The 25,736-nt window shown below is 37.9% G+C and overlaps 1 protein-coding gene across 1 annotated transcript in view; it reads left to right on the forward strand.

Moving 5' to 3' along the window:
* The window catches only part of MAN2A1 (mannosidase alpha class 2A member 1), a 170,080-nt gene that overhangs the window by 117,056 nt on the left and 27,288 nt on the right, over window positions 1-25,736 (forward strand). Inside the window, exons 13-17 of the mRNA XM_047729525.1 lie at window positions 3,824-3,989; window positions 5,426-5,644; window positions 6,603-6,725; window positions 10,028-10,142; window positions 25,130-25,263. Coding sequence (XP_047585481.1) covers window positions 3,824-3,989; window positions 5,426-5,644; window positions 6,603-6,725; window positions 10,028-10,142; window positions 25,130-25,263 — 757 coding nt within the window. The remainder of the gene's footprint in view (window positions 1-3,823; window positions 3,990-5,425; window positions 5,645-6,602; window positions 6,726-10,027; window positions 10,143-25,129; window positions 25,264-25,736) is intronic.

Consider the following 25,736-nt stretch of genomic DNA (forward strand, 5'->3'; position numbering starts at 1 on the left):
AAATGCAAATAGCTTTCTGTGCATCCTGAACTTTCCAAAGAAAGAGGCTCCATGGGGATCTTTGGCATCAGTGAGGAGAGAAAATTCTTCACATGTGAATTTGGAACTAAGGAAATCTCCACAGGAAACCCCAATTGTCAAAAAGGTGCTTATAAGCTTGACCTGTGAGTAAAATGGTTAAGAAGATGGCTAAGGGAGTAAAGTCAGGTTCAAAGCCTTGTTGTGCCACTTTTTGCTGGGAGTCTTGCCTGCATACCTAACCTCAGTTTCCTACCTGTCCAGTGGGAAAGATGAAAGGCCGTGCATTATAAGTTGCCTCTACAGGCCCGAGGGCTGGGCCCCGCAGACAGGAAGCATGCTAAGTGTTAACTCCAAGGTCACTCTGACCACGAGGCATACTCCTGCTCTGCCTTTCATTCAGTCCTAGAAGGAAGCCCACTTACTCATAGACTCTCGTTCATAGTCAGCACCGATTAGATTTGCCTTAAAGACAGAGTGCCACAGTTGTCTTTTTTAACATGGCATGAATCATTTCTACAAAAGGGGTAAAGGAATTCTAAATAGACTCATCCTCAATAGAGTCTTCAAGGACAGAAGAACCACATTTACAATGGAATTCTGGTTCTTCCATAAAATGATTCCCAACTTGATATGAGTATGTAGATGTCCTTTCATTTTTCTCTCAAAGTAGATCATAATCTGTCATCTAATTTGATGGACAGGTCACATATGAATGCTTTGCCTTTGTGAGGTGAGGGTTGTTCCTTGTACACAGAGAATTGAAATCATTGCTATAAGCCCCAAGTTAAGGAGGCCTATTGTCATGATGAGAGCGAGGAGTCTGGACGTGGTCTGGTGATAGATGACCCAGAGGAAGCTAATGTGAAGGTGGGGAAAATCAAAGGGGCAAAGTCCAGAGCTTCCTATATAGTCAGTTACAAGATGAAATAGAAATCAACTATCCCCATTTTTAGGTTATAACTATTGCTCTCTTCTTCTTTAGTGTGAACAAGATATTATTAATTTCTAATAACTGGGTTTGATATTTAGGATATTGAAACCCATTGATTTCATTCACAGCAGATGGGTTTAAATGGACTCCTATTTAAGGATGTTGGCAGAATAACAATTGTTTGACTACCAAACATGATAATAAAACCGAACATTTAGTTAATTTTTGATTGTGTACTTATTTCCGAAGGAAAATATTTCATATGTGATTATACTTTCTCTGTACTTATAATGTGTGTGGATAAGAGTTGTGTGTATGTCAGGTGAATTTATGCTGTGGTGCATTTGAAGAACATGGTGTGAATCTCTAATTATGTTAAAAAAATGGTTTTCTTAGTGCAGCATTATACTCATTATATACTCTACACATTTAGTTTTTGAATAGATTCCTGGCATGATAATTACATAATCATTCAGTACAGTAGAAACATCATTATGGTCACATACTAATTAGCTACTAAAATGAAACAAAACAGAAACTAGTTCATAGCTTATTTTTAAAAGTGACTTAATATTGTATAAAACCAAATGTATGGTTAAAATTATTATTTGCTTTAAGTGTGAATCTTTTTCCCCCTATGGACCATGGGACAGAATCAGTGTTCTGAATTCTTATTACCTAATTGATTGATTGGGAACATGTTACATTTCATTACCAGAGCCTTACGACAAGTCAGGTGTAGTGGAGAATCCAACCAACCTACCAGTAGGAGTTCTAGGCTCAGTCCCTGGGTGTGCCTTAGAGTTTCTGCAGAATTAGGATGCTGGCCCGAGGCTTCCAACTATGTCTTAGAGTTCTTCACATAATACCTCTAAGCCTCTGGGAACATGAGGTTCAGCAGTAAATCACTCATTTCAGGGGACGCTGGCTTAAACATCTTTGGTGCTGAGGATAGGTGATCCTCAACTGTTTTTCTTCCCCAGTGCACATTAGGAACATAATATTGTCTTGCTGGTAACAATGAATCCTGGCAGTTGAGATTCTCCAGGTGGGTTTGTGACAGGACAAGTCAGGTGAAACGTAAGCTCTGATAGAGGGCAGTGGGAGGGTGCCAGTAGGTCGGCAGACCCTTCAGGTAAGTCTGTTAAGCATTGCCCTCACTATCCTTTTGAATTGCTTCTGTGGATAAAATAGGGTTTTGCCTAGTACATCAAGGCTTCAGTGTCCTTTGTAAATATGTTTTTGACTGCATGGCTTTGGCCACTCTTCTCTCGTACACCTCTGGAATCTTGGTGAATAGAAGTGATGTAAGTTAGGTTGTGTGATCCTGATGCATACTATAAGCCATTAGGAGTTAGGGACATTTTTATTGCTGTGTTGTTGCTTTTGATATCTCAGAATAATATTTCTATCGTAAGAGCTTCTCCCGATAAGCCACTGATAAGTCAGACATTTTATAGATTTTATGCTATGTCCTCTTTCTTTTCTTTTATGTTTTCCTGTTGTCCTTCACTTTCATTTTGACCACGGCAGGTATCAATTTTATTTCTTACTCAATTTGCGATGCAATTGAAATACACAGAACATACATAAAAGAGCACAACGAAGCTTTCTAATGCACTAAGCACGCAATGCTAGCTTGTGTCTGCCATCTCTGACGTAGCCACTGTGGGTCAGGGGGTCAGGGGGAGATGGGGTTGCTATCGGACTATTCAGTTCTGTGTTCCTGCAGTTACAAATTTGTATAGGAAACCAAAATATTTTAATCAAGAAAATATTCAGTAATGAATCAGTGAATTATATTATTCAAACTTCCTCTTTGAAATAAATATCTTTTGATTTATTTGAAGATAATATGATTAAAATTGATCATAAAGTAAAATCATAAATCTTTCAAAGACTGTGTATTTCATGAAGTCTGCGATATTATAGTCTAGAACATTTCTGCTCACAGGCAAAGTCTTGAAACCATGAGGATCTCCAACTAAGAATTCTTTGACTATCAAAGAAAGTAAGAGAGGACTTCAGGAAAAATGATGAAGTCCTTGAATATTTTTTACAAATGTAGTTATGTTTAAAATCATTCTATAAAAATTAAATGTGTGAAGAATGTCATAGTGTGCTAATATAAAATATTGTTGGAAAAAGTCTGCCAGAAACTCCATTCATTTTTTGTTCATTCTAAGAATTGCCTGTAGTTTTAAATATTGTCTAAACTTATTCTGCTGGTTTGTGTTGTCCTTTTCTTAGCTAGGCCCAATCAAATCTTTTTTACCATTTTAACCCCCTTTTTAAGTGAAGTTACTTCAAATCATCTTTTTTCCAGAACCAGCTCTCTTGGGGAATAAGGACCCCATATATATAAAATATATATATGTGTGACTCTGTGTGGATAGCCATACATTTTTGTTGTCTTTTAGTGGTCTGAAATGAGTGTCAGGATTTTAATTGAAATTAATTGTGGCTGAAGTACAAATAGGCAGTGCATGTGTTTTCTTACTCAGTGACCTTAGGCAGGGACCAAGAAATTAGTTTTATCAAGCTGATTGTTTTAGAAAGGCTAATAAAACCATGTGTTATATAGGTCATTTTCTGGGCCATGGAAATAACTTTATTATAGTTCTATTAATGTCTCTTATTTGTATGTATACCATTTTATTCTTAGAAAGTGAATCATTATTTCATTACCCTTTGTACTGTGTTATTTGTGATGAAATTGTATGTTCTCCAAAAATTGTACCAGAATGTTCCTTATAAGTTCTCTTCGTGTGTTGACTCTGTGACTATCTATGAGCTGAGTCCTTACACATAGTGTGAAAAAAGTAGAAATTTTTTTTTAAGGCCTGAATAATGAAGCAGCTGTTTTTGCAGGTATCTTGTGGTGTGTAACCCTTCAGAACAAGACCGAATCTCAGTGGTCTCCGTGTATGTGAGTTCCCCCACAGCACAAGTGTCTTCTGCTTCTGGAAAGCCTGTGGAAATTCAGATGAGTGCAGTTTGGAATACAGCAAGTACTATTTCACAGACAGCTTATGAGGTAGGTTTTTGCCCTAGAACTTAAAGAGGCATCATTAAAAAATCATAGCCAGTATGTAGTTTATATATGTAGCCATGCCCCTCTTGAGCTGTCAGATTGGCATATGTGAAGTGGTTCAAGTTGTGGATACCAGAGGATTTAACTAACCAGTTATATGACACTAAAGGAAAAGAGATCCTGTGTTTCCTAGAATACTAATATTATTGTTAGTAGGTGTATTATATATTATTACTAGTATGTTATTAGCATGTATATTCCATATTTTTGCAAGTATTGGAACTCTTTCCTGAAGTAATAAAGTCATCATTACTTATAATATTTTGAATTTTTTAACTCAATTTAGTAAAAATTATGCACATTGAATTTGGGACGAATAACACCTTTTCTAAGTAATTTCAGTTATTTTCAGCTTTTCACTGCAAAGATGATGTGACATACCATAAAGGAAAGACTTCCTAACATATAGGAAGGTGCTTTTTTCCTGAGATACAACTGTGGAAAACCAGGCCTGAAGTAATAGATGGTTTTCTTAAAGTAATATTAAACTAGACCCCTGTGTCACTAGAAAAGTTGAATTTTTGGAGTCTCGAGTGCAAGTTAAACTGTACTTCTGAAGGCAGAACCATAAGCTAGGAACTCTAAATGAGAATTACTTTGCTTGTTAAAAGCCATTTCTGGGGTGGTGGGGTTATGGACATTGGGAAGGGTATGCGCTATGGTGAGTGCTGTGAAGTGTGTAAACCTGGCGATTCACAGACCTGTACCCCTGGGGCTAATAATACATTATATGTTAATTAAAAAGATTTTTAAAAAAGCCATTTCTGGCTGCTTTCATAAATTCACAGTCCTCTAGTTAGAAAGGAAAAGAATAATAGAAGTTTGGGTCAGATGTTGCAGGAGACCGCCTGTCTAGAAAAGGGAGGAGGAGCAGCACCTAGAAGGTAGAGGTCACGCACAACTGTGGGTGCATCCTCTGTGCTTTGTGCCTTGTCTGCTGGACCCAGGCATTAGATTTCCTGGATAAATGGAAATGTTGGATAGTCTACCCATAAATTCTCAAAACATCTTTGTAGTAGAGTACTCTTTAAAATACAGTGGTTTTTTTGTTTGTTTGTTTTGGGGGGTTTTTTTGTTTTGTTTTTTTGTTTTGTTTTTAACAGTCTTTTTTTTTTTTTCTTTTCAGCGTAACAGTATTCATTGTTTTTGCACCACACCCAGTGCTCCATGCAGTCCGTGCCCTCTCTAATACCCACCACCTGGTTCCCCCAACCTCTCACCCCCCGCCCCTTCAGAACCCTCAGATTGTTTTTCAGAGTCCATAGTCTCTCATGGTTCACCTCCCCTTCCAATTTGTTTTTGTTTTTACTAGATGTATAAGTGCTTTTCTCTGAGTAGATTATATTTCTCTTTAAAAAACTCTCATCTGTCTTTTAAAGATCTCTTTCCTAGTGCAGATACCACCACTCGGACTGAAAGTGTATACAATTTTGGAATCAGCAAGTTCAGACCCAGATTTAACTGAGTATGTCCTGCATAATGGTAACGTCAAAGATAAAGGAATTTTCAACATGAAGAATGTAAAAAGTACTGACGAAGATATAATTCTAGAGAACTCCTTCATTAAACTTCGGTTTGGTCAGTCTGGGCTCATGGAGGTATGTTCTGAATAGTTTTCAAAGTCATGAAAGCCTTATGACTTTTATTATAATGTGTGCAGATTATGTATGCAAAGAGGGGAAAGTTGATGCAAATACAATGGGAGAAAGAATGGATGAGCTATATGTATCTGATTTTTGTGGTGCACTGTGACCACTTGCTCCCAACCAGTGTGGTCTGTGTGGTGCTGCTCCATGAACTGTTACTGGTCCACAAGATAAGTTACAGAAGTCGTGACGGTTGAGAACAAATGTTTGGAAACTCTGAAAGCACCACGACACAGTAAATTTATGCCTGCTGAATCTAATAGTAAAAAATTTGAGCATATATTTGGTGTATCACTTTAAATTTAATTGTCCTAGTAACTCACTGTTATTGTACTTCACAAAAATATTGGTTTGTGCATACTGGAAATTAAAAAAAAAAAAGAAAATGCACTTCTCCAGTACAGAAAGTTTGAGAAGCACTGGTCTACATCTCTTCATTTGTGTGTCTCTCTTCCTTGATGAAATGTGTTCTTTTTGTTTCTGTTGTGAATGTTTTAAATTCAAAGATATAAAAGTATACTTTTAAAGTATTAGTTTTGGGTGTTCATCCAAGAATCATGAACATTAGAAGCTGAATGTTAGCTGTTTTCAGTCTGTCTTGAGGGTTTGTTTTTTTTTTAACCAACATAAACATAGAACCAGGTGCAACATCATCAAAATCTTAAAAGTGAGTTGCTTTTAAACATCATTTTTGGGGCGCCTGGGTGGCTCAGAGGGTTAAGCCTCTGCCTTCGGCTCGGGTCATGATCTCAGGGTCTTGGGATCGAGCCCCGCATCAGGCTCTCTGCTCAGCGAGGAGCCTGCTTCCCCCCTCTCTCTCTCTGCCTGCCTCTTTGCCTACTTGTAATCTTTCTGTCAAATAAATAAATAAAATCTTAAAAAAAGAAATAAACATCGTATTTATCCTTAGGAAATGATAAATAAAGAAGATGGTAAACGGCATGAAGTAAAAGTGCAATTTTCATGGTATGGAACCACCAGTAAAAAGGACAAAAGTGGTGCCTACCTCTTCTTACCTGATGGGGAAGCCAAGGTAAGTGCCATTGAGCTGAGCTGTGATTAAGAATTTATTGAAAGAGTAATGAAGAAAAAGATAACTTCACCTCATTATTCGGTCATCTGTTAGGTATAGATGAGTTGGTTCCACTATTATATTTCCTTACTGGCACTTGGCAATTGGTAGTCTTAAGTGTTAGGTAAAAAGAATAATTTTTCAGGGATGGAATTCAATAAGATGATACAATGAACAATGGATCTCCATGGAAAGAAGCCAGATTTGATGGAGTTCAGGTGCTGTCGTGGTATTCTATACATATGTGGCATGGCATATAGACAGACACAAATTATCTAGCCAGAGGGGAAAAATAAATTGCCCAGTGAGCCATTTTTTTCTACTTAACTTTCAACACTTAAAAAACAAAAAAATTTTTCCCTCCTTTTGACCGTAAAGGTGTAATATATGCAAATTTTGGTACATTTTTGAAAATGCGGAAGACTGAAGAAAACAATAAAATTTACTAGCTATTCCAAAGGCTGTGTAAACTACTGCCAACGTTTTGATATATTTTTTGTTGTCTTACTATGCGTATCCCTTTCTCCCCCATTTTCAAGTTTTGTCTTCTTACATTTACATATTTTTTCATTGTGACAGTGCTCACAATCAGATGGTATGTTCTTTGAAAACAGAATTTTAATATATACTGTTGTGATTAAAGATCCAATGTCTAATATGGTGACTATAGTTGATAACACTGTATTAATGGATATGCGGAAGGAGTAGAACTTAAATGTTCTCACACACACACAAATGTATATATATGTGAAAAAAAAAAGAATTTCCTATTGTTACATATGTAGATTTTCTCCCAATACTTCACTACTGTGTAGCATTGTGATAAGCTTTCTTTGTACCATCCTTTTTATGCGGTGATGATTATTTCCCGAGAATAACTTTCTAGAGAAGTCATTTTGTGTCAGTGGATGAGGCCTTTAAGACTTGATTCACGCTATTTCTCTGTCCTCTAAAGTTACTGCATAAATATTGACTCCCACCAGCGTTTTGAGAGTAGCTCTCTAATACACCACTCCAAGCACTGAGAATCAGCCATATCAAAAGCTTTTCCTATAATAACGGGTGAAAAATATTTTATTGTTAAGATTTTGTGATTATTAGGGAAGCTAAACTTCATACATTTCTCTCTCCTATATCTTTTGTGAGTTTTCTGTATAAGTTCTTTGACCATTTTTCTACTGGTATGACTTACAGATCTATAAGCATTCTTTATATATGGTAAAAATCCTTTTTCCTATATATAGCAAAATGTTCCATCAGTGTGTCATTTAATTATTTTATGTTGTTACGGTATTTTTAAAATTTTTGTGTAGTCCGTTCTGTATTTTTTTCTTTAGAACATCTCCTTTGCTCTTCGACTTATATAGGTTTTCTCTATTTCAAGATAAGTTTAATTTTTTTCCTTATTTTGATGTCTAGAGACCTGTCTCCTGCAAAAGTTACTTTTGTTCTACAATTTAGAAAAGCTTGCTAACCAAAATCAAATAATAGATTTTAAAGAATAGCATTGACCACCCTAAGGAATCTAGTGTTTTGTTCTTTTGATTTTTTAAAATCAGGTAGAAATTAAAGGTAAACTACAGAATGAGTAGTCATTCCAGAAAGGGCAGTGGATCCTAAGTATAAGCTGTATTAGTCTGTTTTCACTTGGACAGGAATTTAGGTGGTTTTTTTTAAATGTGTGTTTTTGTTTTTTAACATTTATATTTATTTATTTGAGTGGGAGAGCCAGAGAGAGGGCACAAGCGAGGGGAGCAACAGAGGGAGAGGGAGAAGCAGACTCCCTGCAGAGCAGGGAGCCCAATGCAGGGCTGGATCCCAGAACCCTCGGATTATGACCTGAGTAGAGGGCAGGTACTCAACCAACTGAGTCACCCAGGTATCCCAGGAATTTGGTTTTGATTGGCTGTTTTTTTTTTTAATTTTTTTAATTTGTTTATTTGACAGGCAGAGAGGCAGGCAGAGAGAGAGAGGGGAGGAAGCAGGCTCCCCACTGAGCAGAAAGCCTGACGAGGGGCTCGATCCCAGGACTCTGGGATCACAACCCGAGCCAAAGGCAGAGGCTTTAACCCACTGAGCCACCCAGGGGCCCCATTGATTGCTCTAATACTAAAGGAAAAATGAAAAGTAACTGTACTTATAGAATATTATTCATGGACAGTTGTGACTAATATATTTAAAAGTATTCTAGCTTTAAATAGCTCTAATATTAAATAAAAAGACCAAGAGAATTATCATGTGTTTACAAAGAGAATATAAAAGACTCTGAGGGAGGCAGCTGGGCGCATCAGAAATAGACAAGAGCCCAGAAATCCCCATGCCAGCTCTTGTCTTCTTCCCTTACTTTTTAGCTATATGGTAAAATTAGGTCTAAGAACTTTGTAAACTCCTAACACTTTATTTTAATTTCGGAATATTTTTTCTAGAACTAGAGAGGTACATTTGGAAGAAAACTGCACAGTCTGAAAATCTGACGCTGCTTAAGTAGAGTCTTACTTACTTACTCGACATGCCATTGTTGAGCCTTTCCAGCCTGTAATGCTTAAGAAAATATAATTCCTTGTAGAAAAAAAAAGAAAAGAAAACATAATTCTTCATAAACGCTTTCTATTTGTTTCTGTGTTGCAGGAGTTATGTTCTGTTCCTTTTTTTTCTTGACACTAGGTTCGAAACGATGAAACCTAAACCAATGGTTGCCATAGTTTTTTCAAGTTTGTAAATTTGCTTTATATTCAGCTATTTCTTTCTAGTAAAAGGGCAGTGTGTTTTATAGAGTAGTAAACCTAACTGTGATTAAATGGTGTCTCTGAATCCTGCTTTCTCTTTGCTTAGATGACTCCCTGTGGTCATCCTTGCCACCTGCCCCGACCCCTGAACATTAGGGGGCCATGGTTATAATAAATGTTTGCCTGGGAAAATGTCACTGCTGTAGAATGAATGGTATTTCTAATAAATAACGTATGGACTATATAGAAGGGTTTTAATTAGAAATTTTTATAGCTGGGAGGAATGTTTGTAGATCATCTAGGCCAGTCACATTGTAAACATTTTTATTTTCTATTTTCAGCACTTTCTGTCTAATGGAAAACCTTATATTCCATTTTTATAGCATGTGCATATTCTGATACATTGTAAGGTTTGGTTTTCACTTGAAATTGCAAATATCAGGCGTTACGTATTTGCCATTTTGGAAATGGTAATAAACATCTCTTGGAAGAGTTAAAAGCTAAAATTTTTTCTTAAAAATGTCATTTCCTCCTCAGCCTTATGTTTATACAACACTGCCCTTTGTCAGAGTGCAACATGGAAGGTTTTACTCAGACGTGACTTGCTTTTTGGAACATGTTATCCATAGAGTTCGACTGTACAACATACAGGGTAAGAAAACAGAGAAGCATAGTTGTGAAACATGTATACTAGTTCTGGAATTTGTGTGTGTGTCATTTTTAGTAAATTAGCCATTGGTTTTTGAACATGGTATATATGGTAGTCTTTTCTTAACTTGCTATCATACTCACTGTGTGGTTTAAAAATATACTTAACCTTTTGATAATCAGAAATGGTCAGACATTTAACTCTACATATACAGGTTCTTTCCTTATGCGTATCACCCGTACCTATCATAATATCTGTCTTGGTCATGAGTTCATTAGTTGGAAGCTTTATTTCTAAGATCTAAAAAGAGGGTTTTTTTTTGTTTTGTTTTGCTTTTAATTTTACCAAATGGGAATTCTGTCAAGTATGGCTTTCAGTTAGTGGATCACTGACCACCTCGGGGACATACACACACACACGCGCTCCCCCTCCACCCCATGTACAGCCTGCCTTAAATATGGAATATATCACAGTAGCAGGTGTTACTGGAACTTAACTTCCTTTTAAGAAAAACATTAGTTACTAGTTCTTTTTGTTTACAACTCTTTACCTGGGAGAGTATAAAGTCAGCGATTGTTTGTTGCTTTCCGGGTGGGACCGAGCAGAGCCGTATCAACCAAGTGATAGTAAATAGGCTTTTAATCCTCTTAGGGACTTAACCACAGGCAGTGGCTCTTGTGGTTCCTTCAGATTTGGGCGGAGCCGTGGTTCCCAGATACCCTCAGAGTTGCACATTTATTTTGGTTGGTGTTGAATTCACTGTTTTTAGAATGGAGTACTTTTCCAACCGCAAGCCTAATCCCAGTAAGCGGACCACTTACCATTGTCTCAACTCTCTTAGAAAAGGACCTCATAAAAATGCCACGTTCGATTTTTCTTTGCTGTTAGCTAGGCTGCAAAAATTAGAAAAGGAAATATTGTTTCCCTGAATCTTTATACCAGTACGTAATAAAGTATTTGAAAACTAATGATAAAATACATGGTAAGATGCTCTTTGCTTTTTGGGTTTTGTGGGGAAGCAAAGGGTACTGCGCTCAGGGAATGTTCACTTTCCTACCTGCAAGGAAGACTGTGCTTCTGAAATAAGCTTTTATTGAGTTTTCTAAAATCTCTAGAAAGTCAGAAATAATATTTTTAACTATCCCTTTCTACTCTTGCATAAGCCATTGTTCAGCGTCTCTGAGAGCTCTAAACTACACCTTCAGCTATGGCCAAAGGTTTCATTTTGTGGACAGAAAGTAGCATCGTCACACAGCAGATGTGCTTATCTGCTTTTAGATTTGCTTAAAACTGTTGCTTGTAATGGAATGTTTCTTCCTTGAGTACAGTGGGGCACCTACTTTGGCCCAGACCTGTGTCATCAAGCATTGTGTACCGTCGTTTTTCATCAGGTATACTCCGGGGATAGGCTGTGTCGCAGAGTTAACGCTGAAGCAACTCGCGGGAGAATTCCAACTTCTCAGTCAAGTCTGTTCGCTTAATTGCTTTTGCTTTTGTTTAAATGAGTCTGTCCACCATCACGGCAGCCTCAGTTTTCTCGGGTTGTCCAGGGGATCTGGAGCTCATCACAGAGACGGTTTCTGTAAATTAGAGGACCTTCTGCTACTGCTGTGACTATAAGCTTAGTTTGCTGTCATATCCCAGTGGTTGATTTGGAAATTAATAGACTCTGGCTGACTTGCCTCATCCCAGAAAACACATACTTACCAGACCCTACATGCCTTTATTTTCTCCTCTCTCCTTCTCCCCTACTGAGTAGTCCAAAATGCCCAGTGGCTGACTAGTATCCCCTTAACGTAATCAGGAACCACCAAGATTTAACTGACTCCCAGCCCTCCAAGGTGACCATGCCCATGCCAGGGGATTAGTGAGTTAAGAAACAGAAGTTGTTCACAACTGGGGTGCTTAGAGTATTAGCATAACAAAAGTAATAATAACAAAGTAAGAGTACAAACCCCAGATTGCCTATAGATGTCATAGTGGGTAGAATAAACAGGGTGAAGCATTTGTATTAGATTTTTGTAGTTTGAAAGCAGAAAGCTTCAGAAGTTGGTGGGAAACGACGTATAATGTGAAGTTAACTCAGAGTGCTTCTCCAGATGAGTTTTACTGTTCTTGCCTGGATTGAACCTGAAACCAGTGTATATAACTATTCGAAGTGACATAGCAATTTTTCTTTTTGCACTCTCAAGCCCAGAGCGTTTATATTTTTTGGTGGGTTTTTTTTTGTTTTGTTTTGTTTTTTTTCCCCAACATGAAGGCTCTCAGTAGGAGATGGGAGATACCAGTTCACCTGAAAGGCTTTCATCCAGACTATACATCCTTCTGTGTTTGTATCTGAACCCCTTTCAATAGGTCTCCCTCTTGGGAAAAATAAGGCCTGTTTCGGAGAGAGAGCCTTTTTCTCAGTGGCCTTCTTGACCTCCCTCCATCTGTCATTTTCTTTCACACACCGTTGCATGAAGGCTCAGGTTGTCTGGATCCTGGCTCATTGGGGTTTTAATTCACTGATCGAAACCTAAGGAAGAGATGTGAGGTCTTCAGGGTGTTTGGATGTCGACAAGTTCAAAGTGCCTGAACGGGGTCTGTTTATGCCGCACCAAAGCAGCCGCACTTGACATACTTGAAAGCTCTTCGGTGTTTTAAACTTGGGCCTCATGTAAACCAGGCATCTGGGTGATTGATCAAAATCCATGAACAGGATGTAGCTTTCCCTTTTAGGTGTTAAAGAAAACATCAGCCAACTTACATGCTTTTGTAGATTGGCTTGTATTTAATATTTCTTAAAAGAACACAAATACCTACTTTTGAATTTAATTTACTAAACTGTCTTTGGATGTATGCTAATTTTGCCCCCTTTAAGCTGACCAGATGCAGTTACTGGATGAGTATTAAAGAATAGAGCATGTTTGTTGTTAGTACCATATTTATGAGTCAGAAAAAATTGGGGCTTGGGGGAGAGAAACTATTAATATTTTATGATTAGATACTATCATTGTATTGGGTTACTAAACCATTAATTAAACAAAAGATTTTATTACCTCTCAGCAACAAGGATAAAGAAACAGGAAGATTTGTGATATTATGGATTATTTGTCTTTACTGAGAGTCTGCCTTAAGTGTTTCAAAATCAGTTCACTTGAAATACTCTTTTAAAAAAACTAAAGTAATGTGAACCTGATAAAGTATCCTTAAATTCCTCAATCTCTGTTTTAGTTACTCTTTGACCATTTTCTCCCCAAAGTAACCTTTGGCCCAAATTAAGCTTTGAGAGAAAACAAAATCAAGAACAGAACTCAAATAGCACTTCCCAGATTATAAAAACTGTGTGATCATCATGGATTTTGCAACAAACTGAGTTGGGAGGTATGGGTTCAACCAACTTTGTTTTTTTTTTCCCCTCCTTGGTGTTTTATATTTAAGTTTCAGTGTCTTATTTGCATTCTCTCCAGGTTCTGAAAATGGTAGGAGTTGCTGTTTAGAGCCCTCTCTTAACATCATTTAAGCTATTAAAAAACACTCTGTGTTTCTTTTGATTATTGTTCAGACATTACATTCAAAGGTTTCTAGAAATATTAAATTAGAGGAAATCTTGTGCTCACTAGCTTTAAAAGCTCTACAAGATCAGAGGGATTTGAGAGATTTCTAATGCAACACAATGTTTTGCCTTCCATCAGGTTAAATAAGAAATCCATTTTGTAGCACCCATAATTTAATGAAATGCCCTTTTGAAACTATTTTTTTTTCAAAGATTATATTTCATTTATAGAAAATAACATTTTTCTGGAGGAAATGGTGGGAGAAGTGAGGATTAGTTTTCTCGTACTATAATCATCTTTTATTAAGTTGAAGCTTTACATGTTACTAAGGCTGCTTTGGCTACGTTAGCTTTTTTTGTTAATCTTGGTTTGGAAGATAGAATGTGATATAGGCAGAAGCCCATGTATCCCCTTATGTTATATTTGTTTCTGTGCCATCAAGTAAGTGCATAACTTGCAGTGACATCATGATCAGTAGGTGACATTTCCTAGCTGTGGCTTCATTTGTCTTTGGAGTGGTAATTATTAGACTTTGGTGCCCTAGTTTTCTGACATCAGCAGCTACTTTGAAGAATTAGTTGCTAGGGGTTACCAATGTGTCATGTCCATTTTCACCAGCACAAGGTTCAGGTTCCAGATCAGTTATAATACATACCTTCAAGCTTTTTTTCCCCGGGACCACGTTCTCCTAGGCGGGTGTTTGTGAGTGAATGAGTACGTGTGTAAACCATGTTTCAGCCCTTAGGAGAAATACCTAAATGCAATACTTTTGGCCTATTTTCTGCCGACATATTATGAAAGTACTAAATGTAATGATCTTGCTAAAAGAAAGCAAGTAGCCTGGAGGTAAAATGTAATGAACTGCCATCAAAAAGTATGGAAGAAAAGACTTTCCTTTGGCGGCTATGACTGAATAATTTCCTTGAGTGGGCACAGTTAGCATTCAAAAAGAGGTCGCTTAGTTTTTCTCTGTTTTGAATAGGTAATATGATTGGATTCATAACATGACCCTTGACTTTTAGAGAGTCAAAATGAACTTCATCTGGTTAAATACATAAGAGAATTACATTGGGAATTATAGATTTGAATCCTTAGTTGCACCTTGAAGCCAACCAGAGTGACCTTGAGTTTGTCCTTAAATTTCTTATGGGCTCAGTTTCTTAAATGGTAGAAAGACTAGATGGCCAATTAGGTGTAACCATTAAGGAGTCTTCACAAAACTTAGTGTCACATAAAGTCTCTGTTGTGCTTAACTCCTTGCTCCTAAATTCCATCTTCTAAGGATGCTTGAATCTGGGCCTTCCATCCCTAGAGTCCTCCTACTTGTAAACAAGGTCTCAGAGCTTCTCTAAAGTTGTTTTTATTTCCATAAAAAGATTCATGAGGATATTAAAATGGTTTGCAATCAATCTCTCATCCCCCCCGCCACCAGGACTGCATTCCATATTTAGTTTAAGAGTAAAAGCATTAAGTAAGTTATGGCTAGGCAGACTTAGGTAATTAAAACATTTTTGGAATACCATAATATGTAATTGACTGCTAAGGATTTTTTTCCCTTTTAATTGGAACTTTTAAAAATTGAATAAGGAGCTATGCGTCGAATCTGATTATTCCCAACAGGCATGAAAGGGAAGGTTATTTTGAGGGACTATAAGCACATGCTGGTTACACAAATTCAGAGCTCAGAGGTTATCTTGGGAGCTCTTTGACATCAGCTGCTATCTTGAAGGCATAGCTTCCTAGCAGGGAAACATCATCCCCCACAAATAAGTGTCATAGTAAACTCAGATGAAGGGCGTAGGGATGGGAAATATAGGGGAAGTATGATGGTTAAGAGCTCAGACTCCAGAGTCAACGCACCTGCATGTCATTTCCAGCTCCTGTCCTAGCTCCGCTGCTTACCATCTAGCTGCTTGATCTTGCACAAGTTATTACCTCTTTGTCCTTGGTTTTGTCATCCTGAAAAAGGTGACAATAAAAGAGTCTACCTCATGGAAGTGTTGTAGGATTAACTGAATTAACGTACATAAAGCCTGGCACATATTACGTGTTGTTTCTCCTTAAGAGGATGTGTAGGCTTTGGGCACCTGGGTGGCTCTGTCTGTTAGGCGTCTGACTCTTGATTTCAGCTCAGGTCTGGATCTTAGGGCTTGTGAGTTCAAGCCCCACACTGGGTGGGGAGTCTACTTAAAAAAAAAAAAAAACAAAAAAAAGAGGATGTGGGCCAGATGAATTAGACATAAGTGTTAGAAAAGAGAGTAGCCATTGAGGTTTGGGAGTGTTGGGGAAGATTTGATAAAGGAAGTGGGCTGTTGAGATGCTGTGTCTTAGAGAAATGTCATTTATATAGGCAGAAAGGAGGGAAAGAACATTACAAAGCGTGAAGTGGGTTTTTTTTTTTTTATCAAACTCCTTTGTTCCTATAAGGATTTGGAAAACTATTACATATATTTAAGTTGACATCTAGTTTTTATACATTTAAAAAATTGCAAAAGATGTTTTTTCTGGAGTATAATAAATACGGACATTTTAAAATAAGCATATCCAGGGCGCCTGGGTGGCTCAGTGGGTTAAGCCACTGCCTTCGGCTCAGGTTATGATCTCAGGGTCCTGGGATCAAGTCCCGCATTGGGCTATCTACTCAGCAGGGAGCCTGCTTCCTCCTCTCTCTCTGCCTGCCTCTCTGCCTGCTTGTGATCTCTCTGTCAAATAAATAAATAAAATCTTTAAAAAAATAATAATAAAATAAGCATATCCAGTGAGTAGCAATTTGATTTTGAAATCATGCATTTTTAAAAAGGCCTGAATAAGACCTTTAACAGTCAAATTTCACATCTTTATTTTATCCTTGAACTCATATTTCCATTCCGCTTCCCACAGAGTTTTATCTTAATATACTATTTTTATGCTTGAGGATATTGATCAACCTTTCATTATTCTTATGGAACATATATGTATGTGTGTATTAATTTAAGTTCAAAAATTCTGTCATCCTAAAAGTAAGTTAAATTTTTTCTGGATTGAGTTATAAAAATTATTAATAGTATACAGTTGATCAGAACAATCCCAGTGTATTACCACTTTGGTCATTTATTTCATGAGCTTGAATGAAAACCTTTCTCTCAGTGGATGAATCATATGTACCTTTTATATTCCACATATGTTCATATATCCTTTGGTGGTGAATTATACTTAATGCTAGAGTGAGATAGGTTTCAGCATCGATTTTCTTCTTAATTTTTGTTTTTATAAAGGTAAGGCAAAAAAAAAATGTTACCATAAATAAGTAGGTGGGAATGGAAGGAGTTCTATTATAAGAATGTCATTCAGGGACGCCTGGGTGGCTCAGTAGGTTAAGCCACTAACTTCAGCTCGGGTCATGGTCCCAGGGTCCTGGGATCTTGTCCTGCCTCGGGCTCCTTGCTCGGCAGGGAGCCTGCTTCTCTCGTTGCCTCTGCCTGCCTCCCTGCCTGTTTGTGTGTACTCTCTCTCTCTCTGGCAAATAAATAAAATCTCTTAAAAAAAAATGTCATTCAGTCCCTTGAACTCCTTGTGAGTTATATTCCATAAATCACAGAATTGTCTATTGTCAAACATGAATTTCAGTCAGTTATTTTTAATGCTTTACTGCCTGACAAATTGATTAGATACACCTTCAATTTTGTTGAAAGCAAACAAAAGAAAATCACATGTTTTGGAAAAATATTTGATACCCAGCCATTAAAATTCAGTCAAACACCAGTACTGCAAATTGTCTCTGTTTAGCATCCACTGAGTTAGGATGAGTGAGAGGTATCCTACTGCTTCTATTTTGGTAAGTTGAGAGAAGTAATGGTAAAAGTGTGGTTTAAAAAAAAAAAGAAAGAAAAAACAAGGAAGAACTGCTTGCCTCCATGGCAAGATCAACTTGAGAAGTAAGAGTACACAGAATCCAGGCTTCCTGCATGAAGCTACCTTGGAAAGGAACGTGTTCAAGAGAGCAGGAAGTAGGCAAGTTCAGAGTGACTGTCAGTCTGAAGGGTATACAAACAGACCATTGTGATTATTCCATATTCTTCTCTCACTTGTCCTGGACCAGCCCCTGCTTGGAAGGGAACAGAAGGGAACAGAAAAGCTTCAGTGTTGTGAGCTGTTTTATTCTCTTCCCATGGAAATGCTTTCGTTAGACCTTGTCTGTTGGAATACTATGCAGCCTTCAAAAAAAAAAAACCCCAAATCTTGCCATTTGCAATGGCATGGATGGAATTAGAGGGTATTATGCTAAGTGAAACAAGTCAATCAGAGAAAGACAATTATCATATGATCTCTCTGATATGAGGAATTTGAGAGGCAGGGCGGGGGTTCATGGGATGTAGGGAGGGAAGAAATGAAACAAGGTGGGACCACAGAGGGAAACAAACCATAAGAGAATCTTAATCTCAGGAAACAAACTGAGGGTTGCTGAGGGTTGGGAGAGTAGGGATAGGATAGCTGGGTGATGGACACTGGGGAGGGTATTTCCTATGGTGAATGCTGTGAATTGTGTAAGCCTGATGATTCACAGACCCATACCCCTGAAACAAATAAATACATTATATGTTAATTTAAAAAAAGTTACTGATGTAGATGTTGTATTCCCATGAAGACAGAGCTTCCAAAATACCTGTTGTTTCTTAAAATCAATACTTAATAGGACCAAAAAAAAAGATAGCTTCCAGAGTTATTGTGTATTTTTTTTCTATTATTAGGTCTTCAAGTATATTGTGGTTAATTGGTATCATCTTTAATCAAAATTTTCAATCCATGGAATCAAATGCTCTAACTTTCCTATTATGCATGTACTTTTGTGTCATTGTAAGAATTACCGAAATGAAAAGCCTAAAATTTTGTACACTAGTGCCTCGCTCGTAATAAGTTCATCCCTAAGTCATAGTAGTTATTTATCTAGTGCCTTAGAAATGAAACAAAGTGGTACATCATCATTTTCTTAAATTCAAGACTTGGAATGAAATTTACTCAAATTTATATTCATGAAAGCAGATGTTAAAATTTTCACTTGTGGAAAAATAATCAATGTGAACATTTACAGACCTGGAAATCAGCAAGTACCTCAGAGGATAAATTAGATCTTACAATGGATAGGCATGTTGAGTAAGTCAACATGGAGAAAAAGGTCATCCAAATGTGGGAGTTATTACCATTTTTATTCTTGGTACTTTCAGATGTGAGTACAGTTTTTAAAAATGATAATATTTGGGGCGCCTTGGTGGCTCAGTGGGTTAAAGCCTCTGCCTTTGGCTCAGGTCATGATCCCGGGTCTTGGGATCAAGCCCTGCATCGGGCTCTCTGCTTAGCAGGGAGCCTGCTTCCTCCTCTCTCGCTCTGCCTGCCTCTCTGCCTACTTGTGATCTCTGCCTGTCAAATAAATAAATAAAATCTTTTAAAAAAAATGATAATATTTGCTTTTTTAGAAACATCATCTCCATAATGGCCTACTAAATTTATCATTGTTGCAAGAATTATCCTTAAAGTTTATGTGTTGAATGAAGCAGTGTGTAATTAGTTAATAATTCTACGTGTCAACTCCTGGTTAAGTTGGATAAGTTCACAAAAGCACTGTCACGAAAGTAAATACATAATGTGAAAATTACTTTTTGTGTTTTTGATGATTTAAATACAGAACAAAATACTCCCCAAATTGTAGGGGCAATATTTAGACTTATAAGCCGTGGTTTTTCATGACAGCTTTTATTGTCCCTATTGTTATTGTTACCATTGTCCTACTTCTGCAGTGAAGCGATGGCTCAGGCACCCCCTCTGCTTAGACATAGATTCAAGAAAAGGGAATGAGGGCAACAATTAGATAATAAGCTTGCATTTTTGCCCAAGAACCTACATTTTTAAGGACACTCACTGAAAACCTTGCTTTGAATCTTAGATGGGTTTTTTGAGGTTTGATTTTATATGATTTCATATCTATTTCAAATTCAGTTAAACACCTCTTTTAGGTTCTCACCTTCACTTTTCAGTTTCCTAGGTGGGTGTGGCCCAGTTGCAGTTAGGGCACATTGATGTAAGGACTTGTCCTAATCATACATTGAGCGGCACTAATAAGATATGGAAAACTTGCCAGTTGTGGGTCAGGCTCTCTTTTGTTTGCTCTTTCTCCCAAGCTGCTGCCTCTCACTCTGATAACCATTTGAATTTGGTGAGCGGTGTCTGGTATACTCCTTGGAAAGGTTCTCTTTGCATTTCAAAATTGCTAGAATAAGGTGATTGGGTTGGTGGAGAAAATTGGGCCAACTCTGAGATTCTGCAGGTCAGGGTTGACTTCTGCTGCCCAGATAGGTGTTAAAATGATCTGATGATGAAAAAAGGAAACTGTGCAAGAAAATGAGGCCTACAGTTCTCTGAAAGCCACCAGAAGCTTCCTGGAGCCATGGCCCCAGGCTTTCCATCTGCATTCCTCAGCTACACCGTCCCTGAACATTTCCATCTACCTCTTCTTTCACACACAAAGGATGTGTCAGAGATACCTTCCAGTTTTTCTTTCCACACAAGAAAGGGTATCCTTCTCAGTTTCATTAGACTGGTGCTAAGCAACAAAATCAAAAGGTGAAGCCTCCCTCCCTGACCCTTTGCCTACTCAGTTTCATCTTTTTCCCTACCTTCCTAAAAAATAATCTTCTTTTAAAAATACTTAAAATAATTTTTATGTACACAAATAATATCCACGTATACTCTTTTGAAAAAATGTCACACATTATAGTATATGTATATAATGTAAAATCCCTCTAGAATCTGTCATTGCCCCTATCCACTACTCTAGAGAGGTAATCAGATACCTGTGTGCACACTCGATCACTTGCGTTCTCGTTCTCTCTCTCTCTCTCTCTCTCCCACACACACACACACACACACACACACACACTTGCAGTGCACACCTGTGTTTGGTTTTAGCGTGAAGTTCATCACACTGTACAAATGCTGCATTCCCTTCTTGCATCAGATATCTTTCATGGCCCTGGGCAGAGAGCTATCTCATTCATTTGCTACAGAGCATTTATTTGCCTGTTGGTGGACATCTAGCCTATTTTCCATGTTTCTACCCTTGGCAGCACTGCACAGTGACTATGCTTGTGCTTGTGATTAGTGTTCATCTTATGTAGACAAGTGAGATCATAGTGTCTTTAATTAATATATATTACTTTATTGGCTTTAAAGTGACTGTGACAATTTTTTTTTTCCAGGATATTTTGTTCTCATAACATCAGGTTATAGAACCTGAGGCTCTGGCACTATCCATGTAATTTGTCCATAAAAGTCATTTGCTGTTAACTTAAAAAAAAAAAAAAGGTTTTTTTTTTTTGGTAATAGTGGGGTGTTTTCAGTTTTTATTTATTTGACAGAGAGAGAAATCACAAGTAGGCAGAGAGGCAGGTGGGGCGGGGGGCGGGTGGGGAGCAGGCTCCCTGCTGAGCAGAGAGCCTGATGCAGAGCTCCATCCCAGGACCCTGAGATCATATCCTGAGCCGAAGGCAGAGGCTTAACCCACTGAACCACCCAGGGGCCCCAAAGATTTTGTATTGTTTTAAAGAAGTTTTGTATTCTAGCAAGCCTGTCCTGTAATTATTTTTTATTATTTTTATTTTTATTCTATTGTCATTTTCTTCATAATTTATTTGGCTCTGCTAAGTAGCACTTGCAGCATATCAGATCCCAGATCAGTACCCTCTTCCTTTCTTAAAAAATAACATGGAGGTCTCCTTTCTACTTAGAGTCACTGCAAAGCTCCTCCGATCCTGGTCCCAAAGTAACTTCAACATTCTCTAGTGTTCGGTTTGCTAGTGAGGCATGATGGCTGAGGGGCTTAGTGCTGGTTCTGCCAGCCTTGTGATCTGGGGCAAGGAATGTCCTCCTAGGCTTACGGTTAGGATTGAGTGAATTACTGTAGTTACTGTACGTAAAGCATATGGCAAGCATATGGTACATAGCAAGGACTCGGTAATTTTTGGCTTATTACTCCATGTAGCTGCTGCCCGTCACTCAGCAAACACTACTATCTGCCCATATTATGTGCTGGGAGCATAAAGATAAATAAGACATGGTCTCAGTGCTTGAGGAGCTTTCACTCTAGCTTGCATATGTTTGCTCAAAATTAAAGTACTTATTCTGTTATCTTTCTATTTGTTTAAACTCTGTCCGTGGCCTGGTTTGCTTTCCTCCCATGTCAGCTGACTTGGGCATCGTGAAGGACAGCCTCTCACCTCTTCACGAATTCTTTTTAATGGTGATTCAGCACCTGCTGCATTCCCAAAATGTTGTTAAAAACTGGAATGCAGAGATGTTGTGTAAGACAATCTGTAAGAAGCTAACAGGCTCTAGGGAGGAAGAAAAAAGTGGGTTCTGCAAGACTCTTTCCATTCTCTATGATGGCTTTCCACCTATGGACTTGCTCCATTTTTATCTTGCATTTCCTCTGCTAATAAAGATAAATAGTCTCCATTCTCTCTTTCCCGGGACAGAGTGTGAAGCGTTAGCAGCAAGAGAGCACTTACTTCTCTTTCTTTATCAATGACATACCTCACGTCTTTGGACTATGGACTACTCTTGTTAGGTAGGAGCTGTTTTCTGTCCCAGGACTGAAGAAAAACCAGAGGGGCTTAGAAATCCCTGGCCGTCCATGCCCAGGGGGAACCACTTTGGTAAAAGGACCTTTTGCTGCCACATAACTGCAAAGATTCTGCAGACCACTGAGACCACTGGGTTCATACCCATGCTTTCCAGGGAGTTGTCCCCTCAATGCCATGAACTTCTTTGGGAATGGCACACCTTAAGGAATTCTTGACCTAGAGTAGGAAAAGGTAGCAATCCTTCATCTCCCTCACATAGATTCTTCTTTAAAAAGTAATAAATTCCCTTTCCTAACTCAGGGATATCTCCTTGCTTTGATTACCATTACAAGATTTGTTTGGTTTATTCATAATAAGTGTATTAAGTTTGATCTTACGTTAAAAGCCTGTCCTGGCACAGAATTTAAATTAATGTCTCACTGAATTGTGAATGGACACCGAGGTTCCTTTTATTTATTTATTTTCTAAGATTTTATTTATTTATTTGACAGGGAGAGAGAGAGATCACAAGTAGGCAGAGAGGCAGGCAGAGAAAGAGGAAGGGAAGCAGGCTCCCTGCTGAGCAGAGAGCCTGATGCTTGGCTGGATTCCAGGACCCTGTGATCATGACCTGAGCTGAAGGCAGAGGCTTAACCCATTGAGCCACCCAGGCGCCCCTCCAGTCTCCTTTTAAAGGAGATGTAAACATTTGTAGCCACAACAGGATCTGAGCATAATACTGAGCTCAAGAAGGATGATTTTCTCAACAGAAATCATTTATTATTGCCGGAGGTAATGTGAAATTACCTATTTTTTCTTGAAGCGTGTTTTTTGGTAAATGTTTTCTAGAGATACATGACTTGAAATTAACAACACTCTCCTTTGTTAAGACTTTATTTCATGTATTGTGTTGACCCCTGAGAGAATATCCAGTCTAGAGAGGAGAAAATGTACATGGTGCTCAAAACCCTATGAATGCTTCCAGCAGATGAGGTGTTCTCCTGACTGCTCCAGAGGGGACTATATCCCTAGTGCTACATTTTGTGTTTTTGGCATCTTTGGTTCATTTATAGAAGCTTGTCCGTTAAAATTCCATATACATTTCATTGGTTTTGAAAAATACTGAGATTGACATCAACCTACTGAAAGGATACTTTGCATTGAAAGTAATACATTTCCTAACCAAAGAAGATACCATTGTTCGAGCATCAGTAGATGTCACTTTTTTTTTTTCTTTTCTTTTAACTTCCCGGTTGTAGTGAAGCTCTTTGGGTCAGCTATCTGGTAATTGTCATAAAAAAAAGTTATATGTATATTTAACTGGACAGAAGTTAGTGGTTCAAACTGGCCATAAAGTGGAAGGGAATAATGGTGCCATCTTCCCACACACATGAGGTCACACTGCTCATCTCAGCTTTGTGAACATAGTAAGAAACAAGTCATTTCTGACGGAGGTTGTCAAGTTGGAAGCGTAACATCTCCCAGAAGAGAACTTCATGTGAATTTTGAAAATTCTATTGGTGGAGGCTTTTGCCCATTTAGCATTGTCAGTATATTACTCTTTATGTTTTACAATTTCTGGTGTACTTCTCACATAAACCTATAGTGCCTCGGCTAGCTGCATTTTCATGATTTTCCACAAGTCCCACAGATTCAAACTTCCTTTCCTTAACTCTTTGCTTTTACCTTCTCTAAGCCCTGGGGATTCTTCTTGGCTCCCAGAAAAAGTTCTCCTTACTCCCTTCCCCCACTCCCCATTTCTCTTTACATAGCCCTCTAGAGTGTGCTGGTTAATAGCACACTGTGACAGATTGTGTGTGAGGCATGCTGGGTAACGACTAACAACGGCCAGTACATGTCCAGGGCTCTTAGAACCTTAAAAACCTTCTGCCATATGAAATAGGATAGAGCCAGTCTTTCTTCTTTTGACTGCTCGTTTTCCTGAATGCTCTTTCTTAGAAGATCCAATATATCTTCTACACACTCAATCTGTATTAGGAGTGTTGGATTTCTTCCTAACTCCCCTCTCCATCTCTGAAATAGACCCAAGTCTTCACTGAGGACCAGAAGATAGAGTTAGGGTGGCGTGACAGATAGAAATTAGTGAACAGTTTAGGCTTATCCAAAAAAATAAATGCTTAATACATCTGGGTCTTCTTCAAGCTGTCCTCTGCTTTATCCAGCAAAGGGCAAAATGAATCACTCCATAACAAGGGGTCCTAAGAGATAACAAACTCAATTAAAATTGATTTAACTTCTGGGGAGTTCTCCAGATTATACTCCACAAATACTAATATGATAATACCCACTTCAGCCATAAATCATCTCATTGGACCTCGTGTCTCTTTTCCTAGATTATAGATCATGGGCAATAATAGACTGTCTCTTGAACCAACAGGGTGTAAATTTCACTGCTTTGGATTTCCAGTGCAGAAGGTGAGTGGTGAAGAAGTAGGCCCCTGTGGCTCTGTCGGGGAAGGATAGTGGCAGGACAGGTGGCCTCTTAACGCATTTTAACGACCTTTTCTCATTCGATGTCCTCTTTTCCCTCTGAAACTCATTGGAGAATCATTTGCATGTTATATTTCATCTGCATTTATTTCATCCTAACCTCTTCATCCTTCTGTTGAGTTATATGTGCCCTGGAGTAAGCATTTTCTACCATCTGACAGTTTAGAAAAAAAAAAAAAGAAAGAAAAAAGAAGGAAAAAGGTGAACAGTGGCACAGTTAGCATGAAAAATGGTGAAGATAGGAGTAGAAAATGGGAAAAATGTATGTCACTTTGTTAGTTCCGTACAGTATATTTAAGAAAAGTGGAGCAATAAATTTCTATTAACGTATGTATTCTTTTAAATTTAGGAATAGACGGACAGTCTGTGGAAGTGTCCAATATCGTGGACATCCGAAAAGAACATAACCGTGAGATTGCAATGAGAATTTCTTCTAGCATAAACAGTCAAAACAGATTTTATACTGACCTGAATGGATACCAGGTAATCTTCCTTTAAAATGTCTAAGTAATAGTGGTGTTAGTGTGCAAGTTTTATGTATGGAAATGGGTCAGTTAATTTCACATCCTTCAAAAAATTTGCTTAAGTTTACAAATTATTTCTAAAGGAAAACTGAATTTTAACAGGTACTTATAGGTTCTATATTCAACCAGATTTCCGAAGTTAGAACAAATATTTGAGAGATTGGTTTGTAGAACATCTGATTTACAGATGTATTTTTTTCAAAGGCAGATTTGGTGACCATTTGCATGTTACATGACTTGATACCAAAATATATCTGAATTTGTCTCATAGAAAGGAAACATAATTAGGGACTGATGGAGTATATATTTTCCCCTCATAAGGAAACGGTCTGTGCATATTTAATTTATTACATATATACTTTTAAATGTTAATGTAATAATGGGCTCTTTTAAATTTCAGGGAAACTCTTCCCCTCTTTTTATCAATAATGT

The sequence above is a fragment of the Lutra lutra genome, chromosome 5 (assembly GCF_902655055.1).
Source record: "Lutra lutra chromosome 5, mLutLut1.2, whole genome shotgun sequence".
Classification (NCBI taxonomy): Eukaryota; Metazoa; Chordata; class Mammalia; order Carnivora; family Mustelidae; genus Lutra; species Lutra lutra.